The sequence below is a fragment of the Mesoplodon densirostris genome, chromosome 5, assembly GCF_025265405.1.
Source record: "Mesoplodon densirostris isolate mMesDen1 chromosome 5, mMesDen1 primary haplotype, whole genome shotgun sequence".
NCBI lineage: Eukaryota > Metazoa > Chordata > Mammalia > Artiodactyla > Ziphiidae > Mesoplodon > Mesoplodon densirostris.
The window spans coordinates 112,067,046-112,087,872 of record NC_082665.1 but is presented as its reverse complement, the minus strand read 5'-3'; the positions used below and the strand labels follow the sequence as shown (position 1 = coordinate 112,087,872).

General features: G+C 40.3%; 1 protein-coding gene across 1 annotated transcript; it reads left to right on the top strand.

The window, feature by feature from the left end:
- Positions 1-2,763: 2,763 nt before the first annotated feature.
- CLDN1 (claudin 1) lies at positions 2,764-17,023 on the top strand. Its single transcript, XM_060100127.1, has 4 exons — positions 2,764-3,180; positions 12,374-12,538; positions 14,746-14,830; positions 16,544-17,023. The coding sequence occupies exons 1-4, from the start codon at positions 2,958-2,960 to the stop codon at positions 16,704-16,706; spliced, it is 636 nt and encodes a 211-aa protein (XP_059956110.1). The 5' UTR covers positions 2,764-2,957; the 3' UTR covers positions 16,707-17,023.
- The last annotated feature ends 3,804 nt before the right edge of the window (positions 17,024-20,827 follow it).

Below are 20,827 nucleotides of genomic sequence, written 5' to 3'. Positions count from 1 at the left end.
ATCCAATCCTGGGAAAGTGATCTAACATCTCTGTGTCTCTGTCACCTTCACATGGTGCATTTAAACCTCTGAGCTAAACATTTGGTGATGAGAGTATGTTGCCCACTGGTACCAGCTATTATTACTTAGAGTCACAAAGCTTTAGACTTGGGTGACCTTTTAGAAGTCAATTCCTAACTTTTATTGATAGGGAAACTGAGAAAAAGAAAGGAAGTAATGTGTCTGAGGGTACACAGCGGATTTTCCTGCTCAGTGGGCCAGGATAGTCGCCACATTATCAATGGTCTTTCTAGAAACTTCTTGGTCACAGTGCCCTCTCTGTTGTTTACGCCTCACATATTAAAAACCAATGTCTGTAAGTTGTTTTTCCTCTTGAGTTGATGGATTTATGCTGAGCCATTATCTCACCTATCTGCTCTGAGGGAAGGATAGAAAACTAGACAGGATTAGGGATGCCAGAGACAGGCATGGGTCACAGTGGAGTAAACAGCACCCACCGCATGCAGCCTCACAAGTGTGCTGTGGGCAGTGAAGTAATCAGCCTCACACAGACCTGGAATAAAAAAAAAAAAAAAAAAACACGGGGTCATACTGACCACAGAGATCATCCTTCTAATTCCCTGACAACTGTAGGCTGATAAAAACAGGTCCCAAGGTAGATTAAAAGGCCTGTGCACAAGTATGTTCATTGAACTCAAATCTTGTCTTCATTAATCTAATCTGAACAACAAAGAAAAAAAATTTTTAAATAGCTTTAATTCTGAACTGACTGGAACAAAAAAGACAGGACTATTTGATTCACATGGTGGTGGTCTAGTCCTATAGCATATTATGAGAATCTCCTCTGAGCTTAATAGTCCTGGGGAACAAATAAATCAGAAGTGATTGATACCTCTTCATCTACAACCACAAGACCCCCACAGAACATTCATCTGGACATAGAAGGAGCTGCTAACTTTGGGCCCAGACTCTGAAGACTCAACCTGGATGTGGTCCAGCCCTACAGAGCTGCCTGAGAGCCTTCCTGGGGTCTGAGGTGGCTTTCAAATAAGGGACATCACCCACTTGTTTTAATCTTGCTTACTCCAAATTAAATCTCTTCATCCAGCTCATGTATTACCCTATTCATTGCTAGTCCCCAAATCTCTGTGCAGACTTATCCTTTGGATTTAAACCTTCAAAAGACATCTGGATACAACCAGGTGGAAGTGAGGGTGGTAGGGTTTTGGGTGTTTTGCTTTTTCGCTTTTTTATAGACTTTTTTTTAGAGCAGTTTTAGGTTCACAGCAGAATTGAGCAAAAGGTGCAGAGATTCCCATGTTCCTTCTTGCCCCACATGTGTATAGCCTCCCTCATTACCAAAATCTCCCAAGGGGTAGAGTTGTTTTCACTCCGGTCATTCACACTATTAACATTTATTTTTTAAATTGGTCCCTCCTTGTTACAAACTGGCAGCTGCCATAGTAAATATCGGAGCATATTTTGTTTTCTCCTTAGCATGTTTATCTCTGCCTCCCAGGTGTTTCTGTTCTTACTAAAACCATAGAAGCTTCTCGATCCATCACACTGGCACCACATACACAAAGCAGCCGGGAAAACATTTTAATTATTCCAGACCACAACACCTGAGGTACATTTCTGAGTAACTACTAAGAAGGAAGCTTTAGAGACCCGTACAGGGAAACCAAAGGCTGAACTAGACTAAAACCTGAGGTGTTGGCCAGAGCCAGTCACTGCAAAAACGGAGTCAGAACCTAGACTTTCTAATCCCAGGCCTCTTTCTGCTGGGGGTGGGGACTTTTGGGATGCTGTCACCTTTGAGGAATAGCATCTAATAATTCATTAATGAAACAGCCTCTGGAGAAGTAGAGGCCCATTGGCTGGGTCCCTCTGAGAATGAATCACTGCTCTAAGACAAAGTGTTGTGGGAAAGAGGCTGGGGTGTGTGTGCTGTGTGTGTATGTGTGTGTGTGTACACGTGTAGGGGTGGGACAGGGTAGGCTGCATTTTCATAAGGATGATAATAGATCAAAGGACATATATTTTGGTCAAGCTGAGAAGTAGTTAGAAAGCAGCGTGGGCTGAGAACCAAGTACTGCATATGCTACTAACTTGCTGTGTGATCTTATGGAAATCACCGTTTCTTCTCTGGGTCTCAATTTCCCAATCAATAAAGTATAAAGATTGCTTACAACCCTTGCAAAAATATGATTCTAGGAGAGATCTTGAAGGGAAGAAGGGTGCAGAGGGAAGAAAGGAGGAGGAGGAGGCTGAACCGAAGGGAGGTAAGTGTGTGTGAGGGAGGGAAGAGGGGTGGAGAGAGACAGGGAATGCCTTTTAATCAGATAGTGGAAAAAAGTTGAAAATGAAACTGTGCGCCCCTTAAGGTCTCTATTTTTCATCTTTATGCATTTTTAGTGTTTAGACATAAGGAGTCATTTTTGGATAAACGTAGATTGAATGAATGGAAAGCCTGGGAAGGCTAACAGAGGAAAGGAGCTAGGGGAGAAAAGAGAGGAAGCGAGCTCGGGAACAGTCTGAGCGCCTGCTCCTCCTCGGCCTGTCCCCACTTAGGGGGTGGGACCTTCCGGCCACGGCCGCGTGGGCCATCGCGAGCCCCCACGCTCCCTCTCGCTTCCCCGTAAGCCTCCCCGAAACCGCCAGGGGGCGCTGCGCGGCGGCCGGGCCGGCCGGGGGCGGGGCTGCTTTAAATCGCGGCGCCCAGCGGCTCGGCGTCTCAGTCCCGGCCCCGAAGTAGCCGAGGCTTCTCGCCTACCAACTCCAGCGCCAGCCCGGACCCGGATCCAGAGCTTCTTCAGCGGCGACGCAGGGAGCAGGGCTCCCCGCAGTAACTTCCTCCGCGCAGCTCCGCCACCCCCGGGAGTCCCGGGGAGCACCTGCAAACTCCCGCTTGTGCACCGGCCGCCCCCGAGCCGGTGCGGGAGCCCGAGCGAGCCATGGCCAACGCGGGGCTGCAGCTGCTGGGCTTCGTCCTGGCTTTCCTGGGCTGGATTGGCTCCATCGTCAGCACGGCGCTGCCCCAGTGGAAGATTTACTCCTACGCTGGCGACAACATCGTGACGGCCCAGGCCATCTACGAGGGGCTGTGGATGTCCTGCGTGTCGCAGAGCACCGGGCAGATCCAGTGCAAAGTCTTCGACTCCTTGCTGAATCTGAGCAGTGAGTGCACTCCCTACTCCCGCAGCTGTGACCCAGGGACCCAACCCCCCAGTGACTCCGTTTTGGAGTAGTAGCTACCAAACGACCCTGTTGCGTGATTACATGTCTATCAGCCTTCAGTGGATCAAGTCTTCTGATCACGTGATCTGCCGTGAGGAAGTGAGAGAGACCTGTGGCTTGGGGAAGGGGAGGCCCCGGCCTAAGCTCTTGTTTTTCCTCTGACACCCTGGGTGACACTTTTCTGTAGGTGTGGTTTCATCTTACATGCCCACGACTGGGGTGGTGATGGAGCGAGTGAAGGCCAAACTCTAACTTGAGCTCTTAGGCCTCTCCTGGACATTCTCAGATTCTGTGAAAATTGAAGAACTGTAGAGTTGGGTCAAGAAAATGATATGCCTTGAAAAGTTTGGAGCCTGGTAGCTTCTCCAGTTTGTAAAATTAAACAGATAATCCCAAAGTTACTACATAGGATTTTTTTTTTCTCAATCTATCTTTACTATGGGTTTTCATAGGAGAAATCACATTCCTACATGGAATGTCCCAACCTAATGTCTTCTACTCACTTGAGTTTGAATCTTTTGATTCTTTTGACTTCTAAGATCCAGTAAGTGTGAGGAAGCCCCTATGCATCCCCTGGCGTGACTCCTTTTTTTTTTTTTTTTCCCAAATAAAGGAGCAATTTTAATTTTTTTTTTTTTTTTTTTTTTTTTTTTGGCTGCTCCAGGTCTTAGTCTCTGCACGAGAAGTCTTCGTTGTGACATGCCGGCTCCTAGTTGTAGCATGAGGACTTATTAGTTGCGGCATGCATGTGGGATCTAGTTCCCTGACCAGGGATCTAACCCTGGCCCCCTGCATTGGGACCGCAGAATCTTACCCACTGGATGACCAGGATAGTCCCTTGAAGAAGCCTCTTAAGATTCTCCAGAGGGTTTAGCTTTCAGCCAAGAGTGTTCAGAGGAGGCAGATTGTATAATGTTATTTTGCAAAGTGAAGGTGGGTGGCAGGTGGAAAAAGGATGACAACAAAGAGAAGTTCTAAATAACCTCCCTTCATAATATGAAGGGAAGAATGGAGCCACTGAAGACAAATGCCACAAAGGAGACTCAGCTGATGAGCTCAGTGTTCAGGAGAGTGAGGGCGGGTCTTCTCTTGAGTTTCTGCCTTCCACAAAGGAATTACTGTGTAATGGATATTGGCTTCTTACTTCTGTCGGGTTGGAAAGGATTATGTAGTCCTAAAGATGGTGGAAAGACGACAAGAATTTTTCCTTTCATTTTTTTTTTTAAATAGAAGCTTTTTTTTTTTTTTTTTTTTTTTTGCGGTACGCGGGCCTCTCACTGTTGTGGCCTCTCCCGTTGCGGAGCACAGGCTCCAGACGCGCAGGCTCAGCGGCCAGGGCTCACGGGCCCAGCCGCTCCGCGGTATGTGGGACCTTCCCAGACCAGGGCACGAACCCGTGTCCCCTGCATCGGCAGGTGGACTCTCAACCACTGCGCCACCAGGGAAGCCCTAAAATAGAAGCTTTTGAGTGCCTTGTCAGAAACTCATTAAATTCCCACTTACTTAGCTAATAACAATTCATGGCTAGAGTATCTTCCTTGAGATATTACATTAGTTGTCCTGAACCTTGTGTCTGTCGTGCACTTGGACTAAATTGAAGAAAAGCTTCCGTAGTCTTTGCCTAGACAGACAAGCCTGCCCACAAGTCCCCTTTGTGTGCTGATGGTAAGCAGTGTTGTCATCGCTCAAGGTTACTTCAGTTGTTTTGTCCACCTCCTGCATGTGGTTTTGTCCAAAGCTATATACTTTAGAGTTGTTAAATCTGTGCCAAATCTGTTTAAACCACTTGAGTACCTCTGGAATTTGGTGAGTCAGTGTACATACGGTAGTTTTTAGTGTTGTCATTTCAGCTTTTCAAAGTTACCTTATTAGGATTCTTTTATGCCAAACATAAGGAGTATATTAGGTACACACCTTTATATAATCATTGAATCTACCCATGCATGGATAAATACATGTAAGGAATTGTATCAGACATGTCATGTTGAGGAATTGGCAGATGGAGACCGTTCTAAGGGCAATTCCAGAGAGGTCTCTGATTCCTCTGATCAAAATAGTTCATTTGCTACACGTTTAAATAGGTTTCCTGTTAACTGCCTTAAAGGACCAAGTGAAATCAGATTGATCCATGTTGTCAGTACTCAAACAGGTCATCCCTACTCGTGATAATGTGTTAAAATGTTTTATTTTCATTTATTCCTAATGAATAGAGCTGTTACAGTTTTTAAAGCTGTGGCAGAAGATCTAAACAATATCTTCCCTCTACCCCATACACATTTTGGAGATTTCTTCCTGATGAAATTTTTTAAAGTCCAGATCAGATTTCTTTTCGTTTTCGTTAAAGCCAGAGTTTATTGAAGGTGGGGCTGAGGCCTTTCTCTCAAAACTGATTCCCAGAAGAAGGAAACTTGACTCATTTGTACTCTTTCCAACCTTCCAGTAACTAACTAGATGTCTTTGGATGGAGGCCAGAGAACCTACCTGTCCCCGTTTCTCTACCTGGACAGCTGTGCTCACACCCAGCTGATGTAGAGAGCTGGGGAGGTGATTCATTGGCTGGTTTTGGTATAGTTCTGTGACATCTAGAGGTGAACAGGATTATCTGTACGTATAAGCAGTGTTCCTTGTAACAAGTTGTGTTCCACAAAGTGCTTTTAGGTAAAAAGCTTAGCTAGAAGTTTCTTGAAATTTTACCTTGTTCTTTTTGCCAGTAGAGCCCATTTGGCAACTTAGGGCCGAGATTCCGGGATTTATCAAGGTTGTAGCACTAGATATGTTAAAAATCCCTTGTTCCCTTTCTCTAATTAGTTTCAGCTGTAAAAAGCACATGACAGTGTCTATAGGGATACGGTGTGCATAAACAAATATACGAAAGGAGATACAGCCAGGCTTCTTTAGGTGGTTCTTGCAAAGCAGTTTATGAAAATATAACTGGGGAACTTCCTGGGGAAACAAATCTTATACCGTGGATTGTGGTTTTACTATGGTTGAGACAGTTTCACTTCCATCCAAGTACGGATGTTTATTGACGTCGATGACTGATAGTTGGAATATACAAAAAAGAGTGTCAGATAGAGTTGCAGACGACTTTTCTTGATTAAACTGTACATCTTGCCTTGTTTTGATCCAATTCTCAAACTTTTGGCAAGCTAGTGCCTATTTCATGTGCTTAGTTAATTGCTTCTTCTGGCTTGACTTTAATAACTAGAGCTGTCCAAAGACTGGGTTGCCCCAGGAGGTTGCATGGTGGGAGGTGTGAAAGCAGAGGAATAAGTAAGCGTTTTGAAGGAATGTTGTAGGGAAAAATCCAAGTCCCAGACGAATGGGAGGTTAGGCTAGACTTTCTCTAAGTCTCATCTAGCCTTGGGATTCTGTAATTTGTTTATAAGTTCCTCTAGGCTGTTCAACTTGCTTTGCATGAACCCACATGTGTGTTGGTGTGCTTTAATAAGTATTGGTTGTGGGTGAAGTTTCCCAGCACTCTCACCATGATTTTAGGCTCAATCAAAGAACAAAATCACTGACTTGGACAGTCTTTGAAGCACAGGCAGAGAGGAGGGCACCTGCTTACACTTCCCTAGACTGCATTATGCCTGCTGAATCAAGGGTGTTTAAGGGGCCGTTTGCGTTCAGATCCGTTTCAAGAATTAGTTCTGACTTTTGGAATGGTGAAAGTCAAAACCCAAAGCCAGGCTTGAGTACTCACTTCTTACCCTGGTCTTGCACTAACTAGCCATGTTTATAATGGTGATCCACTCAATTTCTCTGGGCTGTAGTTTCCCCGCTTGTGAAATAGGGCAGGAATGGGGAGCATTCATCCATTCGACAAGCATGAGCCAGGCCCTATCTGTGTTCCTAGAAATGCAGCTAAGAAGATTGGTAAGATGCAAATGTTGATTCTTTCCAGTGCCAACATTCTTTGTTAATAACTGCAGTGATGGAGCAGAAACAGGCGAGGGGCATGGTTTAGGTTTCCTTGATTGGAGTGATGAGTAAGAGGCACAGAGGTAACATAGACGCGTACATTTAATCATGAGGCAATTTCTCTAAGAAACAAACAAGGTAGCAAAACTGCTTGGCACATCCTGAAAAGTGGTGAGCCCTGCCTCATCCCAGACCACAGTTATTGACTGTGCTGGAGTCCTAAGGTCATACCCAACGGCCACCAGTTCGTACGTCAATCAAATGGAAATGCTAACAATGAGGACTCTTGAGAAACTTTGAACTTGAGCAAAAGTGAACAATTTAATAAGGGAAGAAGTCATGCGAGTATAGTTCTGTGACACTCTGTGATGAGTTCATTTAATTGCAGAGGAGAGAAGAGGATTTTTGTTCTAGTCAGCCAGTGGTCAGTTTATTTATTTGCCTAATACTTCTTAAGGAACTACTGATGCATAGAGAGACTGTGTGAGGATAGAGATATAATTAAAATCTACTTTGTTTGTGATATATAATCATAGGGTAATAATATAGTAATATGGCTAGTAAACAGCATGAACAATGTCACGTAGTTAAAGGAGATTCTGCTGCTTGTATAGTAAAACTTTAGAAAAGCTTTAGAAAAAACAATTCCACTGACTTGTCTATGCTTGTCTTTCTACGCTTATGTTGATTAACTTCACTGTAGTAGATCAGTAACTTCTAACTCATTTCTTGTCTCACAAGTAGAGATCTTTGTAAGTACGTTTTCAAATTATACTTTCAGGTTGCAAGTGGTAAGAACTCCTTAAGGAGTCTTTAATCTCAAGATTATCAGTCTAGCTAAGTATAATATAATTAAAAGACTGTCTTCTCCGTATACTGCTGATAATGATGAGGAGCAATAGTGTAACTTTTTGAATGTTTGCTAACCATTTTCTCCAAAGACAACTTTAGTCCCTGCTAATAATATTGTAGAGGTATCTGCAAATTTAGTGGGCCAGAAAGGAACATATTTGCTTCTAGATCTGAGCCAATCAGGTCAACTCAGAGATAATAGTTCAAGACTGTATCTCTCTAGCCTAAAATATTTTGCAGCTTTCAAATATTTCTCAGCTTCTCTGCCCTACTGATCATTGTTCCACCAGAAGAAAACTTCATCTTGGAAGCTAATTAGATGCATAATTTAGAAATTTAGAAAATTTTAAAAAATTATATTGGGTTAAACAAAAAGTATGAATTTTTTCTCCCTAGATGAGTTTCTAGCTTTTAATGATCTAAACTAGATCTGGCTTTATGTAGCAAGATTTTAGTATTCTGAGGCTTTCTAAGAAGGCGTTTCTCAGTATTATTTCAAAGATTAAGCTTAACACAAAAGAGTATTTTTACCTATCATAGTAGAATTCTTAAAGGATAAAGACATGTTCAAATTTAAATTCACTGAACACAGATTGAGTAATCCATGAAGCTTGCCAGGTACTGTTCTTAGTGCTTTGGATGGAAATATGAACAAATATTTGGCCAAATCATCAAGGAGCTCACAATTACATATTTTAGATCTCTGACTTAAAAGGCTTCCATAAGTCGTTAATTTGAAGGATTTATCTGGTTCCAGCTTAAAACTGTGCGGTTTAGATTCTATCTGCACATAAAACCCTCATAACTTGTAATAAAACACTTGCTTACTTTGATTTGTAATTCACCATTACACATGCCCAACTAGTGAGTTTTCATGCTGTTATTATTCTCAGCCTTTTTTTTTTGTATTTTTACATTTCCCCCCCACATATCACTATAGTTAAGAATTCATCCAGACGTCTCCAGTGATGCAAGATGAGATTTTGTGAAATTTCCTAAGTCAGTGGATACCAGGACGTAAATGAAAAAAAAAAAATTGCTTCACAAAATAACACTATTGCTATGTCAGATTTTTCAAAACAAAAAATGATCCCCTTGCTCTATATGGTTTACATGATTCCTGAGTATAGGTTTTTCCCCCCGGGTTTTTTCCCCCCATTTTCTCCATAATTTTTTGTGCGTTATGAAAATGATACATTGTTCTATAAAGAAATAAAACATACTAGGGTTTGTAGCACACAGAATACAATATCCGTCCCTTCCCCCTTAGAAATTTTGTAAAATTAGTGGAACGAGTAAAATGGGGCATGAATTAAATGTGTTTTCTTTGAGAACTGAAAGGGGAACAAACTTAGAGATGAAGACAGTGAAAATGAGATAATTCCAGACGAGTGCAGGTGGGGCCTTGGAGTGGTTGATCCATGTACGCTCCCTGCCTGGGTGGTTTTATACAAGCCTGACTCAGGAGATTGAGGCCCAGCAGACTCCTCGTGAAGAGTACCTTGTGACCCAAGTGCTTAGACCTGCTGGGCTGGTGGCCTGCTGTTTTCACATGAAGCACAGATCAGAATGATTATAGAAGCTGAGTCTGGTTTGGGGCCCTACAACTCAAACAAAGTAGAACACTTAGAGATCAGAGAAAGCAACCACAGTGGTGAATAAAGGGTTGGAAAACTGAGCTTAATGGACAAACAAAGCAAAAGGTTGTTGAGAGATGTAAGAGGCTATACATACTTGAAGGGCTATCATATGAAGACAAAGGGTAAAAATCTTGTCACCTCTTCTTTAAGACCCTCCAGTGACTTCTGATCACACTTAGAATATACTCCAAACCCCTTCCCCTAGCTTGCAAAGCCTTACATGATAAATGCCTTCTGCCTACCTTGCTAACCCACCTCATTTTACTTTTACATCCTACCATCCTCCAGTAGTACTAGCTTTGCCAGTTTGTCCAGGATTGAAGACCTTCTCAGGAGTCAGGACTTGTAGTTTTATTTATTTATTTATTTATTTATTTATTTATTTATTTATTTCCGGTACGTGGGTGTCTCACTGTTGTGGCCTCTCCCGTTGTGGAGCACAGGCTCTGGACGCTCAGGCTCAGCAGCCATGGCTCACGGGCCTAGCCGCTCCCCGGCATGTGGGATCTTCCCAGACCGGGGCATGAACCCATGTCCCCTGCATCGGCAGGTGGACTCTCAACCACTGCGCCACCAGGGAAGCCCAGGACTTGTAGTTTTAAAACTGAAAGAGTCCTCGGCAAATGGACAGGTGGTCACCCTGTCCTCCACATGGATCGCTGTGACTTTCAGTATCTCCTCTTCCAGTGTTCCTTTGCATGAAATGCTTTCCTTCTAAGTGGAACTTAGGACCAAATCTGAAATCTGTGTTATGTTTAAGAGTTTAGTTATTTTTTATTTTCCTTCTAACTAATGACTGTCTTTGCAAAAACTGTTGGTAAACCAAAAGGAAGGACACACCATAACTGTGGAGTCCTTAGTATTTTCCTCTTCATGCCACAGTATGGTTTGTGATTCCAAGGAAGAAGTTTCACAAACCCATGGTCCGTGAAACCTGTGTTTTGATCCAAGAGTTCTTGTACCACCCTGGAATCTTACAATAAGTGTGTGGCACTCGTGCACACACATTTATGGGGAAGTAGTTCTATGAGGGGAGCATGGAAGTGCCTATGATTTGATTTTAATTGAATCAAGTAAAAATTTATCTTGGCTTCCAAAATATCTCTCAAATGCTGTTAAAAAAATGCCTTTGATACTTTCAGAAAGTGGTTACTATGATTTTATCATAGATTGCCTGGTTATGGCAAGGATGGAAAAATTAACAATTTAAAGTTGAATGATGTTTTAGAAATCTTTAGTCTTAATTATGATTTGTAGTCTAGGTTCTCAACCCTGAAAATACTGACCCTGAGCCTAGGTCTAAAGTAGAGAGTGAGATATAAAACCTTTCCATGATGTCAGCCACTTTTGAAGACCATCAAGAAGTCAATTGTTCCAACTTCTCCTTAGAGATAACCATCATTCACACTTTACATAATAAAAAGATGGTCCCAAAGAATAATAAGTAGCTCACCCAAGATAGAATGCTTAGTTACAATGTAAGTATTTATATATGCAAAAAGACTTGTCACCTGTTAACACTGTTAAAGAAATAATGATCTTTATTTGAAGGAGGAAATAAAGATAGAATTAATCAAACTCATCTAACCAGCGTAGTTTCAGCTCTTTTTTCTTTGAAAGTCTGTGTGTCTTTATGCCACAGTGATGGTATCACCTTTTTACTCTTTAAGATACTTACTGGTATAATCTCAAACTTGGCCCTATCGATTTGATCGTGACTTAGTATACCAATGACAATAACAGGAAATTAGAAAATTAGTGGAATCCTGAGAAATACTACATTGAATTATCTGCTATTTTACAATATAGCAGTTTAAATAGTTTTAAAAACTGGTGATATCTCCGAATATAAACCTACAATGTTCCAAAATAACATCTCAAAGCCTTTTTGTGTGTGTGTGTGTGTGTGTGTGTGTGTGTGTGTGTGTGTGTGGTACACGGGCCTCTCACTGTTGTGGCATCTCCCGTTGTGGAACACAGGCTCCGGACGCGCAGGCTCAACAGCCATGGCTCATGGGCCCAGCTGCTCCACGTCATGTGGGATCCTTCCGGACCAGGGCACGAACCCGTGTCCCCTGCATCGGCAGGCGGACTGTCAACCACTGCGCCACCAGGGAAGCCCGGCTATTACGTTTTGTTCTAAGAAAATGGTATTCATATCTCCCACCCCACCCCCATCACTGGAGATACCAGTGTTGCTTATCCAGCCATGATAATCTATGAGAAATTCACTAGTTGTCTTCCAAGTTCACCCACCCACATTTTCTGCAGCTTGATGAGTGGAGTATAAAGCTATTGACTACTACCAAGATATATTGTAAACCATTTTAATTATAAATGTTTTAACATTAATGATAACACATATGATTGTTATTTCAGAATTAAAAACTCCATTAGTAAGGATTAAAAATGTATTAGCTCAGCTAAACCTATTCAACCAAATCATTAATTATTTTTCAGAGGATTTTAAATTTAATGTTGAAAACATAAACTGTTAGAGTTGGAGGAATTCTTATTCATCATTCAGCCAGGTATTTGTTTTTCTGGAGAAGAAACTATGTTGGTTACCTGCAGAAACATCCCTAGAAGCAGGGTCTCCTGACTCCTGGTTAGATTTTCTCTCTTCCATACAACATTGAAATATACTTGGTCTTCTACCACTCTTCTCTTGTTGGTCTAGGCATGATTTTTACATGTTCTAAAATGTTTTCTGCCAGGCACTCTGCAAGCAACCCGCGCCTTGATGGTGATTGGCGTCCTGCTGGGACTAGTAGCCATCTTTGTGGCCACTGTCGGCATGAAGTGTATGAAGTGCCTAGAAGACAACGAGGTACAGAAGATGCGGATGGCTGTCATTGGGGGCATGATCTTTCTTATTTCAGGTAAGAGAGGCCCTGTCCCCCTTAGACCTTATTAAACTCTCTCTGACATGGGTTAAGGTATAGTTTTTGGTTTCCTGAGATTATGGTGGATTTGTTGCACTTGAATCGATTGAATTCACTTCCTTTAAAATCTGAAGACAGAAACCTTAAGTCCATTTGAGTTTCACATTCTCAAACAGGAACCAAATGAAAATCTGTATTCACAGTGGACAGGTCTATTCCTTGAGGTTTCAGGTGCCAACTGGTTGTTAGAACCATCCTCCCCAGGTGAAGAGAGATTTTTCTATCTAGCAAACACTGAGGAACAATTCTATGTAATTCAGAAAATTTCTGTAGTGTCTCTTCCGATACTATGTGGGAAAGATGGGGAATGGTGAGAGAGAACATAAAGAATGTGTCAGTCATACAGGTGTGTGAGGAATGAATGAGACTGGGATTATTGGAGGAAAATGAGGACATCATTCCACGTGGGCAGATCTGACTCCAGAATAAACAGGTGGTACCCATAGATCAGTGAAGAGAAAGGTCAGTTGGAATGGAGGCAAAATGTTGGAATGGTAGGGAATAAGAGTAAATGAGTTAAGAAAGAAAACAATAGAGAAAGGCCTTGGAAAAAAACCTTGACAAAAGAGTGAGATTACATTTTCCATAGAAAATGAATGTGTATGTATTGCTTTATTCAAGTGTTGATGATATGTGACCTTTGAGAAAATGAAAGCCAGAAGAAGACATGGACAGGTCACTTGTAAAGCCTTATAATAAAGTTTATATAAAATAAGATTGTGTTTATATATAAAACAATAGACTATTATATATAGTAGTTGTCTATTGTTTTGAAATGGACTAGTATATATATAATATATATATGTATATATATATATAGTAGTATGCAGTAGTCTATTGTTTTTGAAAACAACACCAGTGATATAATCTACCACTAGGAAACACTAGAATTAGATGTATTTTCTCATTTTCTCTTTAACAAAAGTATGTGGATTTCATCAATAATGAAGGAAGAGTGCCTGTGGCTTTGCTAAAGGTTTGGTTAAAGTTTATTCAAATTACTCCTGGATAGCATTTTATTCCCAACAGTTTGATTTTACATCAAAGGCTGTGAATGCACTTACTGTGTAAGACCCTTCCTCCGCTTGCCTTCTTGTAACTCTGGTACATCACTTCCCCAGTCTCAGGGACTTCCTAGGGAGTGAGGCTTTCAAGTTCCACAGCATTTGCATGGTCTGCTTGAGCAGCCAAAGCAATGGTGTTTTCTCTCGAGTATTAGAGGCAATTAGGTTGGACCACATTTTTTGTAGGAGGAAGGGAACAGGGGGTAGCATAGAAATATTTAATCTGTCTAAATTGATGAATTTTTAGAATGGCTATAAAAAGAAGTTATTTAATGTCTTTGGATAAGAAAAATCAAGGTGTTGTATACTTCTTATGAATGATAGAGTGGGTTATTTTGACTAAGTAGTTTCTCTGGCCGTACTGAAATGTGAAAGGCATGAGAAATTGAGTGTTCAGCACATATTGATCTGATGTGGCACTTCAGCAAATTTCATGGCAAGACCTGGCACATCTGGCCAGTGAGGCTGTAGGAATTTAGGTGATCTAGTCCTACTACTAGAGTAGGACTACTAGTCCTACTACGTAGTAGTCCTACTACTAGTCCTACTCGTTCCTGCTACCTAGCTACTATTTACTTTCATTTTGATTCTTCAGAAATGTGAATTTTGAGTTTTGGTCAAGAAGAATGTAGAAGGGTTTTCATCTTGCCTTTTGTATTGTAAGTGACTTGCTTTACTAAGAAGGACTTTGGTTTTACCAAAAATAGTCTAACACAGTGATGTATAACAATATATTTGAAAGAGATCTTAAATGACATGAACCTGCTGAATATTTCCAACAGAATGTTGTTTGTGCCAGTGACCTTCAACTCTAAGTGAATAAAATGACATGAACATTATAAACTAGCCTAACTCCAACCTAATATTTTCATCTATCTTAAGAGAATACTTAGAATAAATCATGTCTGAACCTCTAATCTCCCTAAATTAAAGTCGTCTGAATTAAAATGGATTAAACTAAAAATGTCAGCACTATTGATGAGATTTAATTCTTGTAAAATACTTGTAAATTTAATGAGCCCTATATTTATGCTCAGTGTTCCATAGTGATTAACAGTCTTTTGTTTTGAATTTCTGTAGGTCTGGCTGTTTTAGTTGCCACAGCATGGTATGGCAATAGAATTGTTCAAGAATTCTATGATCCCATGACCCCGGTCAATGCCAGGTAATGCTGTTCACTCCTAAAATAGTTTGTTCTCTGAGAAAATACCCTTTTAATGTTCTGCAAAGTCCAGCTAGTGCCGTAGCTTCCCAGATTTGCTATCCAGAATTTTATGGAACTTCTGTCAAACTTGAAAATAATTTGAATGGCCTGTGACTCATGTTAAAAATAGTCTGATAATTGCTTTAACGGCCTGTATTGATAAGAAAATGAACTTCAAACTAGAAAAGTTCTAACCTGTATACTTTCCAAGTGTATGCTGGACCTTTTTTCATATTTAAAAAATGTTTTTAATATTAATAAAGATACCAACATATTTGAAATTTTATTTTTGAAGTATATTCTGAAACTTTTAACACTTGTGATTATTTGTAACTAAACACAGTTTATGATTGATTTAAAAAATAGTACTGTTGTAGAGGTTAACAAATAATATGTCATTTCTAATGGTTTAATCCTGTTTATGAAAAAACAATTTATTTATGAAAAAGAAAAGTTAGCACTTTGAAATTTTGTGTTTCATCACAACCATAAAAATAACTTTAGAAAGGTCATCCTTCTTAACATTGCAAGTTGTGGAAGTTAAAGAGCTGACTCTTGGCTCTCACGTAATGACACCCTTTGATCAGAGACACGGCTCTTTTCTCACTGTGTTCACATCTTTAAAGCCGAATAACTATATTCTGAGTCAGAATGTTAAGATGTAATTATTGTTTGTTGAATGCTAAGATGAATGGATGAAAAATCCCAGTGGTGGAGAGATAAGGTATGCGTCTTTGTATAAAATCACCCACATAGAGGAGAGCACATACTGCAGTGATTGTGTTGGAACCCATCCCATAAGATCTACACTATAAGGACAGAATCTACTGGAGGTCAGTAGGCTAAAATTTTACCAGTAATGGATATGAAAGCACTTTATAAATTGCTAGGCACTGTACACTTATTTACATTGTTTCACATGATCCTGAAAGCAGTCCAGTGAGGCAGATGGAATCATCCTGCTTTAAGAGAAGCAGCAGCTGAGTTTGAGAAGAGGAGCTACTGGCCCAAAATTTAGCAGTTGAGAGTTTGCATCAGAATTCAAACTCAGGCCTTATAACTCTAGATCCAGCCCTTCTCTCTCCTTATTGTCCACCATCAGTCACAGACCTTCTCCCCAGAACTATGGCTTCATACATCCACCTGGATCAACTTAACCTAGAATGATCTATGAGCTGCTTAGAAGTCTTTTTCGCAAAACCATAAATTTCAGATTTCAGTGTTTATCAGTGATTGACTATTGAAAACTCTAATAGTCTCCAACACCCTCTAGTAGTTTCTTTGTAGAATTTGGTTGCTACTTGGTGATAGCATGACTTGTTAAGTTTTAGCCTAGGAACCATTGTCCAAACCTGACTTCCAAGGTATATATAAACATGCTTTACAAGTCTCCTACACATGAAAAAGTCTTTGGAACTATTTGTGTAATTAACCTGGTGTTGCATGCCACATTGCCTGATCTACTATTGCAAATTGTCAACAACTGCAATGTGAACATTCTCGTGTGTGTGTCCACAAACCTTAAAGTACTTTGCAAAACTTAAAGAGGTCATGGGGGATTTTTTTTCAATGGAAAAAATATAATGAGTATGATATTGATTTCATTCTTTAATTATATTAGAGAAGTTTCCAGTGCTTCACTGATTAAGCAAATACATTGTCTCTTCTTTTTAGGTATGAATTTGGTCAGGCTCTCTTCACTGGCTGGGCTGCTGCTTCTCTCTGCCTTCTGGGAGGTGCCCTACTTTGCTGCTCCTGTCCCCGGAAAACAACAACTTACCAAACACCAAGGCCCTATCCAAAACCTGCACCTTCCAGTGGGAAAGACTATGTGTGACACAGAAGCAAAAGGAGACAACCCTGTTGGAACAATCAGAAAATGAACACTGAAATACTGTATTGGCATTAAGATCTTAGATTTTGACTATTGTAGTCTAAACTGTGGTATTACCAAAAGAACATATTTTGTTAAATACCCATTGCTAAAAATGACTTAGTCTTATTTTATCTCCTTTCCTCAATATAAGAGGGGAGCCTTTTCTATTTGTATTACTGCTTCCCACTGAGTCATCATCTCAAATGTGGGGAGAGGGCATTCTTTAAATATATATAGATATGTACATGTACATGTTTTTCTATAAAAAAGTTAGGTAGTAAAACCTCATTATGTTGGTACCAGCATTCTTAAAATATATCTAGAAAAAGAAAAATATATTTATATTGATTAAATAAGTAGTTTATTTGGTATTCTTCTCTTCTTTCTTTATGTATACATATATAATAGGTCAAATATCATTTACCCTCCTTCATCAGCTTTTAATGTCTTTCACAGAAGACCTGACCTACTTTACCAAGTATGAATTATTTCAGTTCTTCACATGTGCCCTTTTCATATGTTTGTATCATATATTTTTTTTACTATGATCTTATAGCACTTGCTCTGTCACCATTCAGTCATTCTTCATGACTTTGTTTTTCGTGAGATTGGGCTTAACTCTCGATTCTGATAACACATTTATATGCCTACAGTTTAATTCCTAAAGTCAATAAGAATCTCTTACAGACCAGAGTTTTGGGAGCAGATCTTTCTGTGTGACCAGATGGTATATTCCTGTTGACCTTCCCATATGCTCCCTGTACTCTGACCTGTAACACACTTGTTTGCTTTGAAAATATTTGTCCCATTGAGGAGCTGTGTGCTGCTTTCCCAAGTGTTGTGACACAATTCTATTGATTGAATTTTTTGACCTACTTATTCATAGTTGTATATCCTCCCAAACTACCTTTTTCTTGTCCCCTTCCTCAAACTGTATTGTTTTCTCATATAGTTTACCTCGTCCCAGAGAGGGATGACCTTTTTGTCTGAATGAAGAGCTAGACTTTCTGTAATGACAGCCTGATGACAAATATTCTCTCTGTAGCTGTAAGCAAGTCACTTAATCTTTCTCCTCTTTTCCCATCTGTTAAATTGAGATAATGATACTTAACCAGCTGCTAGAGTGGTGTAAGTATTAATTAGTTGATATTATGCTCATTCTTTGAACATGAAATATGCCTAAGTAATGTCTGTTTGCTAAATTGTCTCTTAAGAAGTCATTGAACCAAACCTACACACAGGCATCCCATCGTTCAGCACCTTCCTTTCTCCACAGACCCGTTTCCTTCCTTTCAGCGGTGGCCACCATGCTGTTGGTGCTCTGTTCCGTTTTAACAATTGCCCTTAGTTTTCCAGTCTGTGGAAAATGCTCCTTCACTTGAGCAAGATGATGTAATGGGAAGGGTGTTGACTTCGGTGTCTGGAGACCTGATGTGAGTCTTGGTGCTCTCAATTACAGTGTGAGTTTGGGCAGGGCACTTAGTTGCCCTAGATTTACTGCTTCACTTATAAAAGGAGGATTGTACTTCCTGACCTGCCTACCTCTCAGGGCTGTTGTGGGGATCCAGTGAGATGGTATACATGGAAGTGTGATTTTGTGAGGTAAAAAGTATTATAATAGGGGAAAGAATTAAGGAATTTAAGTGCATACGTTTTGGATTACTTTTCAAATGACTGAAAGAGACAAATTGTAAGCAATAGGTTTCTTGCTTTAACCAACCTCTCAAGTGATGAGACACTAAAGTGAATTTCAGATTACTAAGTGAAAAGGATTCTAGGGCAGTCTTAGTTTTCTTCAGTCACTATGGCCTGATGCTTTTTGTGGCTAAGCTTTTCTCCTTTCAGGAATGCGGACTTGACCTAGGACAATTTTGCAGATGTAATGGGTGAAACAGAAGTGTACATGTTGGCAAACCAAAGAATGGAAGATTTTTTTACTTTTAGTAACTTGCAAGGGTATACAAGGTGGATATCTGTTATGCGATGTTATCAGAGGTATTGCTATTAGCTGGCAGCTAACACTGCTAGGATAGGTAGTTTGGGAATGTAACTCATAGTGAAACCATATAGGGGAAATTATCCGAAGGACTGCATCCTATGATTTGAACCTAGTAAATTTTAGTGTGTCTTCCAATCCTGAAAGTCTGTGCTCCTAGAATGTATAATTCAAAGAACTTCTGCTACCTACATAGATCCTAATGATGGGCAAGTATAAATACATGTGGTTACTAGTTGCTAAACTCTGAAATCTATAGTCCAAAATGGCCAACAGAATGGTTACACCAAAATTTATCCAATTTTGATATTTTTGTACTCTGCTACCATACCTGGAAACAGACAAATATGTATTTTAGAGTTTTGTAATGGGAATTTGTATAAAGTGTTAGTCTTTTTCAATAAATTGTGTTTTTTTAATATAAAATAAATCCTTGTTTTTTTGTTTTAAATCATTTATTTCAAGATTGCCATGCTTGGAAGAAGAGATGGCTCGGGATAGGATCTGACTCACCATCTGTTACTAGGAAAGAGCTATGGTGCCTCTGCACCACCTGTCAAATATTTGAGTAGCTCCACCCACTGGAATGCCCTATTCTCTCCAACTATGCTTTTCCTAGTCAAGGGTGGTGCTACAAGAGAATGTCAGGAGATGTTACTTCATTTTCCTCATCCATAGAAAGGGGACATGCTACAATAAATGACTAAGGGATAAAATCACCAACTGTAAATCATTGTGAAAGCTTAAGGCAGTTTTGTTTCTCACAAGTTGGAAGAGAGAAGGACAGCCAGAAATCCATTATTGTTTTTGTAATGACTATTACCAAAACTACTCCTTAGGAAAGCAAGTGATGAAACTCATTCACCTGTTATCTGAAAATATCAGTAATTGATAAAGCCTTAGTTGTAACCTCTCCTATTACGTATTAAAGAGACAGGCTTGTAAACAAAGGATTGCAGCTCTATGTGGAGCTCTATGTGGACATTAGCCTTAAGGGTGAGAGACTAAGATTATTCTCAGTCCCTTTAAATTAAGCAGATGCATCAGAATCCCCACTTTTTTTACATAATTTAAATTTCTGAGGAGGGGTCCAGACCCATGAAGTTTGAGAGGTAATACAATTCCTAAGTGCTCCTGACAAGTACTCTTAAGAGAAAACCTGGATTGTCAGTCATACGAAGTAGACACCTCTTCTGTGTGAGCTCCTCGTTATGGAGGCCATTGTCCTGCAAACCATGTCATTTCTCCTACTCATCAATTAGTACTTACTATGTGGATCCATGCCCAGGTCCAGGGAAAACTCCATACCATTCCCACATTCCAACCTTTTAAAGCCTGTTGTTAATCCTAGTAAAATCTGATAATGGGTTTTTTTTTTCCTTCCTTTTGAGTGTGGCTCAGGTATAAGATTTCTGCAGTCTCCTCCTCCCCCACCCCAGATATAACCCAGGTACCCGCAACCTGCCCTAAAATCTCTGTAACTAGCTGGTACCATGGAAACTGGCAGCAGTCACTACAGGTTCCAGGATTATGTGGGGACAGACTGTTGAGTTTAAAAACACAGAAACGTTCTCAATGCTCAAACTCTGCAGAACTCGCGGTATTTTTAATACCCATCTTCCACTGACAGGTTTTTCCCACATGGCCAATATCAGCAATTAGACAAGAGATATGACTTTATTCAATTAATATTTACTGAACACCTACCATGGGCCAGTGCCATTAAATGTTAACAAGGATAAAGGATATAGTAAATAAATAAGACCCTTTCCTGGGCCCCAGGAGGGTGAAGAGTGTTAAGTGGGAAGAAAAATGAATTTGAAATCTAGCACTGGGCTATGCTATTGATCAGCATTGTGAGCTATGGAGATATCCATCCACTATTTTCTCATTTGTAAAAGGAAGAGCTTGGCCCCATGCAGTGGTTCTTATCCATAACAACATGGAAGCATTTGAACATTGGAGGTTTTTGAAACTTCCCAGTTCCAAGGATTTAAACCCAGGTTACAGAAATCAGAATCTCTGAGAGGAGGGTATCAGGTATGAGTTTCCCAGTGGATTCCACTGCACGTTCTGAATTGCACAT

Excerpts from the sequence above, each read along its gene's own strand:
- CLDN1 (XM_060100127.1), top strand. The coding sequence starts at position 2,958 with ATGGCCAACGCGGGGCTGCAGCTGCTGGGCTTCGTCCTGGCTTTCCTG. Across the intron at positions 3,181-12,373 it reads CTCCTTGCTGAATCTGAGCA|GCACTCTGCAAGCAACCCGC; the intron begins GTGAGTGCACTC and ends GTTTTCTGCCAG. Across the intron at positions 12,539-14,745 it reads CATGATCTTTCTTATTTCAG|GTCTGGCTGTTTTAGTTGCC; the intron begins GTAAGAGAGGCC and ends GAATTTCTGTAG.